General features: G+C 55.7%; 1 protein-coding gene across 1 annotated transcript; it reads left to right on the forward strand.

The window, feature by feature from the left end:
• Positions 1-683: 683 nt before the first annotated feature.
• On the forward strand, positions 684-9,109 carry Mapk8ip2 (mitogen-activated protein kinase 8 interacting protein 2). The gene is made up of 12 exons (XM_021216949.2): positions 684-1,226; positions 2,117-2,222; positions 3,477-3,758; positions 3,873-3,960; positions 4,076-5,311; positions 5,664-5,739; positions 5,852-6,024; positions 6,118-6,227; positions 7,007-7,114; positions 7,279-7,349; positions 8,012-8,110; positions 8,298-9,109. Exons 1-12 carry the CDS (start codon positions 1,162-1,164, stop codon positions 8,368-8,370), a joined length of 2,487 nt encoding a protein of 828 aa, XP_021072608.1. The 5' UTR covers positions 684-1,161; the 3' UTR covers positions 8,371-9,109.
• Positions 9,110-9,547: the final 438 nt, after the last annotated feature.

Below are 9,547 nucleotides of genomic sequence, written 5' to 3' on the forward strand. Positions count from 1 at the left end.
TCACCACTTTGATCTTCTCTCTCACTTCACAGTTGGCTCCATTTCTGCCCTTTCTCTCTACACAGAACTCCTTAGTAAGCCTATGCTTCAACTTGGAGGTTTTCCATACTCAGAACAGAGCCAAGAGCATAGGTGGCCCCAAGAAACAGTGGCCCAGTTGATGAACACAGCCTCGACTTCTGGTGCCCACCGCTATTTCTGCCCAGGATCTTCAAGTCTGTACCACACAAAGAAAGTTCAATGTTGGCCTCTGGATGCTGGGCTCTGATTCCAGACCTCTTCACATCCTTTGAGACAGAGTCACTGTCCCGGTTCCATTAGCACTGTCAGGATAATGACTTATCTAGCTGGAGTCAGCAAATCTTAAGGAGAAGTTTCTTTTGGCCCCATCAGCACCCAGTGGAGAACAGCTCCGACAAGCTCTGATCAGCACCCTCGGGTGGACAGCTCCTTCCGTCCCCCCGTTAGGAGGTCTAGCGGGTTAGTAGGTCTGGTGGGTTAGGAAGTCTGGTGGGTTAGGAGGTCTGGTGGGTTAGGAGGTCTGGCGGGTTAGGACGTCTGGCGGGCTTCCTGACCAACTCTGCTTTTCGAATTTGCCGGGGCATGAATGCTGTTCCTAAGTCCTCGCCCATCACCCCCCACGAGCCGTCCACCTCCCAGGAGCCCTGCACACCGCTGTAACCAGAGGCGCGCATACCCGGGTCGCGTTGGTCCTGGCTCCCGGGTCTACCGCACCCATTTCCCCCGCATCTCTCTCGGCTCCTGCAGAAACCTTTGGTCTACCAGCGTGTCTCTGCTTCCACCTATCCCTTCTCGCCTGTTCCTCGCTAGGACCACGCAAACCTCCCGCCAGCTCTCCCGACCAGAATCTCACCACCACCGCTACCACCACCACCACATCGCATCCCGCATCCCCTCTCGGCTCGACCCCCATTCGTCCGCCCCCACCTCAGGCCCCGCCCTGCGCCACTCCCTCCCCTCACCCCTGCGGCGCGGCTCTCTGCCGCGGTGTCCTGGCAGGGCGCTGAGGTGTGTCGCCGACGGGTGTCGCAGGGCGTGTCACGAGGTGAGTGGGGAGACAGAGGCCGCGAGCCTGAGCACCAAGGGCGCGCGGTGCTCCTCACCCCTCCCCCTCGCTGCCGGCCGGAGGTTCCAGGGAAGATGGCGGATCGCGCGGAGATGTTTTCTCTCTCCACCTTTCACTCGCTGTCGCCTCCCGGCTGCAGGTACGCATTCAGCGGGTCTCATCTTCACGTAGGTCTCTTCGGCCTGCCACTCCACCCCATCGACTTCAACTATCCAGGCCGGGGCGCCTCCTTGGTTTGCAGGCCTCTGACTGATGCTCCCATCCCCCACCCTGGGCTCCCGGGTCCCTCGGTGTTTGCTCCTTGTCGCGCAGACCCAATGGCACCCCCCCTCCCTACCCACCCACACACAGAGATACACATTCACTTTTCTTGTTGGGATACCGAACCGCACCCAGTCAGGACAGATGACCTAGCAAGGGTGCGGTCTCTGGATTGACCCTTTGAGGGATTTTAGGCAGGGTGTTCAGCACCTAGTCTGTTCCTGACAGTGTCCTTTTGGCCTTGTTATGCCTCCTTCCATAGAGACTAGGGCCTTGCCCCTCGGCCTTCCCCTCCCCCCACCTCCCCAGGAAAGCAGAGAGTGAAATCAAGCTTGAAGCTTTGGGGGTGAGATGGGGAAGTTGGGATTGGAGGGGGCTGGATCTTTGGATGTAGGCCTGTTTCTGTAGGAGTGGATGGGGACACAAGCAGAACAGCTGGACCCCTCCCTCTCCTGTTGTCGCAGCTCCCCCTCCCCCTGTTGGTTCAAGGTGTCTCCCCTGAGGCTGAAGCTGTGACCCCCGGGGGCTGGGTGCTGAGCTGAAAAGGAGTGGGAGGGGTTTGTGGAGGGGTGCCTCCTTGGGCTCATTCGCTGTGGTGGAGGAGGGGGACCCAAGGGAGAGCAGTGCCTGGGGCCAAAAACGCCGGCTTTAGCCTGGGAGCTGGGGCCCCTGGGAGCTGGACCTTTCCCACCAATGTCCTCAGGATCAGTTCTCAGGCCAGGATCCTAGGACAGGTGGCCGGCCCTCTGACCCTGGCATCCTCTTCAGGCCTCCCCAGGATATAAGCCTGGAAGAATTTGATGATGAAGACCTGTCTGAGATCACGGATGACTGTGGCCTGGGCCTTAGCTACGACTCGGACCACTGCGAGAAGGTGGGGAAAGGGGCTGGATGTGTAGGATCTGAGTAAAGAGGAGGTTCATGTAGGCTCAGTCTCCCTAGCGTGCTTGTGGGTTTATGGAGTCTTGAGTTCAGCTGCTGTGCAAAAAAATCCTCTGCTCTTGCTGATAGCCCCTTGGTGCCGGTCTTCTTTCCTAACATGCTGCAAGCCCTTCAGAGGGCCTTCTCTGGCAGTTCTCCCAGCGTAGTGCCACAAGAGGAGGTGTGCACCTTTGCCTGGGTGCTTCTGTCTTTAGATCACTCCCCACGAAGCTCTAAACCCTCCAGTTTCTCTCAAAACTCAACCTCTGTGGCCTCTCTAGCTCATCTCCCTTTAAAATCTTTCCCTTTCAGCCCTTCTGTCCATATGTTTTCATTTCCGCTTGTTTTGAGGAAATGCCCTGTGTCAAGGGTGGGGGGGGGCTTTACAGGCATTGAGCAGAGCCAGATAGCAGCCTTACCCCACACCAACTTTCAGTTTAGTGAGGGGGGGAAGGGAGGGTGAATACCAGTGAGAGATAGTGATCACCCGTATGCCAGTGGCCCAGTTCCAACTGGACACAAGAGTGTGATGAGGGGAGGGGGAAGGGAATCCAATCCAGACAGAGGGAACCAGGAAGACTTCCCAGAGGAAATTTTAAGTCATAGAACCCCGAGGTTAGCAGGAACCAGGCAGATGGGTTTAGGTAGGAGGGTGTGGAAGAGAGGAATTGCTGGCAGAAGGACTGGCTATGTCAAAGACCCCGGGGGTTGGTACAGACTTGGTGAATCACCAGAGTGAAGGCTCTCCATATTGATGCATTCTTCTGTTACATCTTATTGATGATGTTCCCATGGGAGTACGCCAGTGCAGAGTGTGGACGTGACCCTGTTCTGGTGGTCTTAGAGTCTGGTGTGTAAGTCACGAGCTGTGAACTGATAAAATGCTACAAAGGCAGCAGGCTGGTGGTATACACATGATGGGGTTTGGGGATGAATAAAGCCGGGAGGTTAGTTGGGGTTACTCTGAGAATGTCTCCAAAATTTGGGCCTTTCCCAGAAGTGCAGTGATCAAAATGAGTGTTGAGCAGATTTGTTTGTTTGTTTGTTTGTTTGTTTTTGTTTATCAAACAAACCTCGCTCTGATGATGGGGTACAGTGAACCGGAAGGAACTTTTCCGTTTCCTGCTTCCCCTCTTCTAGTGCTGGGGACTCCAGGTGATTGCTGTACTCTCTGGCCCAGCCCCTGTCTTGTCCCTCCTTCCTGCAGGACAGTCTCTCCCTGGGTCGCTCAGAGCAGCCACACCCTATCTGTTCCTTCCAAGATGATTTCCAGGAGTTTGAGATGATCGACGACAACGAGGAGGAGGAAGATGAAGAGGAAGAGGAGGAAGAGGAGGAAGAGGAGGACGATGGAGATGGGCAGGGCAAAGAAGGGGGAGGGTCCGGTTCACAGGCTCTTGCTGGAGAGTCCCTTATTCCCTCTCCTTCCCTAGAGGAGTCCCACAAGCTCCGGCCCACCACTCTCCACCTGACTACACTTGGAGCACAGGTGAGCTTCCTGAGATGTACAATACTCCAGTTGAGTCTGGAGCCTCTGGAGCAGGTCCTTCCTCCTCTGTTGATGGAGTGGTCCTCAGCTATACCGATTTGTCATCCTACCTAGGACTCCCTGAATAACAACAACGGAGGCTTTACCTCTGCACCCCCATCCTCCTGGCAGGAGACAGTGCCAGCCCAGGAGCCCCTTAAAGGTGAGGCCTGGAGGTTGTTAGGAGCCCAGTGGAAGAGGGAGGGAAGGGAGGAATGGCTGCTTACTTGAAGGAGGCCTGCTTTCTGGAGGCAGTAACCCAACTCCCTGCTCTGCAGAGCTACCAGCCCCTCTCCTGCCAGCAGAAGAGGAGCGCCATGAAGTACAGTCCCTTGCACGCCCTGGTTGTGACTGTGAAGGGAACCAACCCCCAGAGCCACCAGCATCAGGTGGGGCCTCCCCTTCCTCGGATCCTGGTATTGAGGCTGACTTGAGAAGCCACTCGAGTGGAGGCCACGAGGGTCGGCGAAGCAGCCAGGAGCTCTCATCACCAGGCTCGGACTCTGAGGATGCAGGCGGCGCTCGCCTAGGGCGCATGATCTCGTCCATTTCGGAGACAGAGCTGGAACTGAGCAGCGACGGTGGCAGCAGCAGCGGCCGCTCATCACATCTCACCAACTCCATCGAGGAGGCTTCGTCCCCAGCCTCGGAGCCTGAGCCGGAGCCGGAGCCACTACATGAACCTCCCCGCCGCCCTGCCTTCCTGCCTGTGGGCCAGGATGACACCAACAGCGAATACGAGTCGGGCTCTGAGTCTGAGCCTGACCTGAGCGAGGATGCTGACTCGCCTTGGCTGCTCAGCAATCTGGTGAGCCGCATGATCTCTGAGGGCTCCTCGCCCATTCGTTGCCCTGGCCAGTGCTTATCTCCTGCCCCACGCCTGCCAGAAGAGGCTGCATCACAGGTCAACCCGGTACCCCAGGACTGCCAAGACCCTGAGGCAGTAGCAGGGCCCCACGTGGAGTTGGTGGACATGGACACCCTTTGCGGGCCACCTCCGCCGGCGCCTGCCGCACCTCGGCTTGGTCCAGCGCAGCCTGGGCCCTGCCTTTTCCTTAGTAACCCAACACGGGATACCATCACCCCGCTTTGGGCCACTCCAGGACGCACTGCCCGCCCTGGCCGCTCCTGCTCTGCTGCCTGCTCGGAGGAGGAGGAGGATGACGAGGAAGAGGACGAGGATGAGGAGGATGCGGAGGACAGCGTGGTTCCCCCTGGCTCCAGGACTACAGGCTCTACTGCGCCGCTGGATGCCTCGCTGGTGTACGACGCAGTTAAATACACGCTTGTGGTGGATGAGCACACGCAGCTAGAGCTGGTGAGCCTGCGGCGCTGTGCAGGCCTGGGCAACGACAGTGAAGAGGACAGCAGCTGCGAGGCCAGTGAGGAAGAGGCGGGAGCTACGTTACTAGGCAGCGACCAGGTGCCAGAGGATGCCTCTCCTGACAGTCCCGACCTCACCTTCTCCAAGAAGTTCCTCAATGTCTTTGTCAACAGCACGTCTCGTTCCTCCAGTGAGTGGGAAGTGGGGAGATGTGGGGTGGCCCCAGAGGAAGAAGTGCCATCCTGGTCTCAGGTCCTATCTGGTCCCCCAAAGTGTCGGGGGTGGGTGGGTTAAGTTCTAGAGGTGGTCAAGGCTGGACCATTCTTCTTTTTTTTTTTCCCCTAGAACAATGGGCAGTGTTTATCTCTGAGTGGCAGGTAGTCAGCTCCTAGTGGGCTGCTCTTCCTTTCTTCCTTGACTTAGGATGCCCAAGTTGCAGGGAGGGGATTTGGCTCCAGCCCAGGGCCAGAGCCTTCAGTCCTTTTCATTCTCCATGGCATTCCTGACTCTCCGAATCTCCATCTCTCTTGTCTGTCTCTCAGGCACCGAGTCCTTTGGTCTTTTTTCCTGTGTGGTCAATGGGGAGGAGAGAGAGCAAACACACCGGGCTGTCTTCAGGTACATTAACTCTCTCCCCCCCCAGGCTCATCCTACAGACTCCCTTAGGACACTTCTGTATGTGAGCTATCTCGGCCAGCATGGTCTCAATCAATCTCTTACCTGACCTCAGGTTCATCCCTCGGCATCCAGATGAGCTAGAACTAGATGTGGATGACCCGGTGTTGGTGGAAGCTGAAGAGGATGACTTTTGGTTTCGTGGCTTCAACATGCGCACCGGCGAGCGTGGAGTGTTCCCTGCCTTCTACGCCCATGCGGTACCCGGTCCTGCCAAGGACCTGCTGGGTAAGGTCCCACCTACAAGAGGAAGCTTGCCACCACAAACTTCCCCCTATATCACTCTCTGACTATGTGACTTCCTGTCTCTACCTCCTCCAGGGAGCAAGCGGAGCCCTTGCTGGGTGGATCGCTTCGATGTGCAGTTCTTGGGCTCCGTGGAGGTACCGTGTCACCAGGGGAATGGTATCCTGTGTGCAGCCATGCAAAAGGTCAGTGTGGAGACAGCGGCAGGTACAGGCTGGAGGGACGTTTGGATGTTACTCCAGTCTCACAGGGTGTCACAACTCCCGTGGCTCCAAGCCTCGAAGGGAGATGTTATATATAGGGCTGGCTCTCAGGCCTGATTCAGAAGCCCAATCAGAAAGACCCAGAGCAGAGTGAAGCAGCTGTCCCTTTGGGTTTATTGGTCAGTTCAAGTTAAGCTCTCTCCTCTCTGCCGATTCCTCCTCCCTTAAGCCACCATCCTTCTGTCTGAAATTAAAATCAGCACTCATGTCCTCTTCCCTGGGAATCCCTTGTTCACTCAGTGGACAGTTATCAGTACCTGCTGATCTGCCCGGCAGAAACTGAGCCGGATGAGTCCTGGGTAGCAGGACAGAGCAGATCTAGAACCAAGAGCTCTGGCCAGGTTATGGGGATCAGGCAGTGAGTGAGGTGGCTGGAAGTGTGGGCAGAGTTCTTGGCACCTGAACCAAGTGAAGCTGCCTGGTTGGAACAGAAGGGAGGTGAGCTGGGTGCAGAGTGATGATTGGCTTGTTTTGAGAGCAAAGATGGCCAAGGTCATCCTTCTGTCTTCCAGAATTGTCTTTGGGGCCTTTAGGTGCCAAGAGTACGAAGACAATCTAAAAATGAACAGAGGCATGAAGAGAGAGAGAGAGAGAGAGAGAGAGAGAGAGAGAGAGAGAGAGAGAGAAAGAGAAGGACCCAGACCCCATGATGGGTTCCTCAAGGCCCCCTCCCCCACCTTCTTCTCTGACTTCTCCCTCAGATTGCCACAGCCCGGAAACTAACGGTCCACCTGCGCCCTCCTGCCTCTTGTGACCTTGAGATCTCTCTGCGGGGGGTCAAGCTGAGTCTCAGTGGAGGAGGACCTGAGGTGGGAGCATGACAGACTGAGCACCTGAGGGAGGCTTGGAGGTGGTAGGGGTGTGGGGATGGTTCAAGCCAGGGAAAACTGGGGCAGAGGCATCAAGGAGGTGTGGCATAGGGGCCGCCACAGGCTTTCCCTAGCCAATCTGGGATGATTCTGCTCGCCTCCAGTTCCAGCGCTGCAGCCACTTCTTCCAGATGAAGAACATCTCATTCTGTGGTTGTCATCCCCGAAACAGCTGGTAAGAACTTATCTGTTCCCCCTGCATTCCTTCAAACGCCACCATCACCTAGGTTCCCCACCCCCACCCCACGCCTGTTCCAATCCCCGCCCACCCTTAGGGCTCCACCCATACCAATACGGTGCCTCAATCCTTGCCAGTCAGGCTAGCCACTGGTCCAGCTGCAGTCCTACAGAGATGCATCAGAATCCACCCCAGTTCCACTACTAGGAGTCCTAAGAAAAGCTGTGATGGGTGGATAGTTACTTTGCTTTACTATGAAGTAGGTGGAGGCTGAGGAGTATCTGGTGTGCCGCATCTGGATAGGGAGACTTGGTATTAGGTATTAAGGTCACAGACTGCCTCCCTTAGCTGCCACAGACTGACAGTGCCCTTCGGCAAGACACTGATGCTCTCTGTGCTTAGTCTGCATCGGTACATCCACCCCAGAGGGCTATTATGAAATGTGTGAATTAATATAAATGCTTTAGATGGGGCCTTAATAATACTTAAACATAACACCTGTTAGGTATGGGGCAGTAAATCTGATTGGCCGCAGTTTCAGGGTGGAGTAGGATCTGGAGTCTCAAGGTGCTCATCTGGACAACAGTTGTTATTAGTATTAATGGGGTGCCCAAGGCAAAGTTAGCGCTCTGACACCCACTTTGTCAATGTCCCCACAGCTATTTTGGCTTCATCACCAAACACCCGCTGCTAAGCCGCTTTGCCTGCCACGTCTTTGTGTCCCAGGAGTCTATGAGACCAGTGGCGCGGAGCGTGGGGTGAGTAGGAAGATGGAGAAGAAGCCCAGGGAGGATACAGGGCACGGAAAGGCTCAGGCGCACGAAAGGGCGGGGCCTGACTACAGGTTGCTAGAAAGGGTGCTGTGCGGACTTAGTTGCTACTCAAGACAGCAGTGCGCGGCTGGGGAGAGCCCTGGGCTAAGCACTGCCTTCTCCCTCTTTGCAGCCGGGCCTTCCTGGAGTACTACCAGGAGCACCTGGCGTTTGCCTGCCCTACAGAGGATATCTACCTGGAGTAGCACCCACCTCCCTCAGCTCCCGTCTACACAGCTCTGAGTATCTCAAGGCCACTGTGGCTTGAGCAAGGACTGGACCGGGGACATTTGGAACCTTACGTTGTGGGAGTCTCTGGGCTGGGAACTTTTCTCCTTTATCCCCAGGTCATGGCTTTTGGGAGCTGTTTGGGGAGAGGAGCCTCAGCAGCCATATTTTTCTTCCGATGCATCTTTTTCTCTCCTGTCCTCATTTGTCCCGTTCCCTCCGACGGCCTTTCCTCTGTCTCTCGTCCCCTCTCTGTGCCTGTAGACCTTGCTCTTTGCTCTCTCTTTGGGAGGCAGAACTTGAGGGAGGGGAGTAGGCTTAAGGTAACCGATGAAGTCAGGTTCCTCCCAGTGGTTCCCTCCTGCCCTTCTCTTGTGATTTATAAATGAATTTTAATTTTTATAGTGAATCTCAAGGGATCATCCCACCTTTGATCACAGGAAGGGTTCCTAGCCCCCAAACTCACAAGGAGCTCAGGAAGGAGGGGGAGAGGGGTTTCTAAGAGAACCCTAGGGTAACTAGGTGGTTCTTGATGCTCACCCAAAGCCCCCAATGCTGCTAGGAGGAGGGCACCCCCCAAAGGGTGCTCCACACAGGTCATCTGCTTTTGCCGCTAACACCCCTTCAGTCCAGCGAGTGAGTATCTGCCCTGCGTGCTGCCACCTGCTGTGTACGTGGGCCCTGCCCCACGGCATCAATAAACTCTGCTTGGTGTGACCCTGGTTGTTTTTAAGGTGGTGCCCAGGTGGGCTCCAGGTCTCAGGTACTGCCTGTGGTGATGGAAAGGGAGGACCCAGGGTGAGGGGGTTATGGGGGGGGTCCTCAGTGCTTTCTGAAGTCCTGTTGAGGGTGGATCACTGAATGCTGTGCTAGAAGAGCCATGCTGAAGGTGGTGTGGCCCTCACAGACATTTACTGCAAACACACTTGACATCCTGCAGAGATAGCACAGGCATGACCCTGTGAAAGACCCTGTGTCTTTCCCATTTGGAGTATGGGGAGAGGCATGGCTCAGATCTTGGTAGAGGTGGTGGTAGTGTGTGTGTGTGTGCCACAAACAACTTGAGAAACCGTGTTTGTGGGTCTCAAAAATTGGTATTTTTAAAAAGTCTTACACAGAAAGAAAATAAGTGACTTTTTGTTGTTGTTTTGTTTT

The sequence above is a fragment of the Mus pahari genome, chromosome 17 (genome assembly GCF_900095145.1).
Source record: "Mus pahari chromosome 17, PAHARI_EIJ_v1.1, whole genome shotgun sequence".
Taxonomy (NCBI): Eukaryota; Metazoa; Chordata; class Mammalia; order Rodentia; family Muridae; genus Mus; species Mus pahari.

Excerpts from the sequence above, each read along its gene's own strand:
- Mapk8ip2 (XM_021216949.2), top strand. The coding sequence starts at position 1,162 with ATGGCGGATCGCGCGGAGATGTTTTCTCTCTCCACCTTTCACTCGCTG. Across the intron at positions 5,740-5,851 it reads ACACACCGGGCTGTCTTCAG|GTTCATCCCTCGGCATCCAG; the intron begins GTACATTAACTC and ends ACCTGACCTCAG. Across the intron at positions 6,025-6,117 it reads TCCTGCCAAGGACCTGCTGG|GGAGCAAGCGGAGCCCTTGC; the intron begins GTAAGGTCCCAC and ends TACCTCCTCCAG.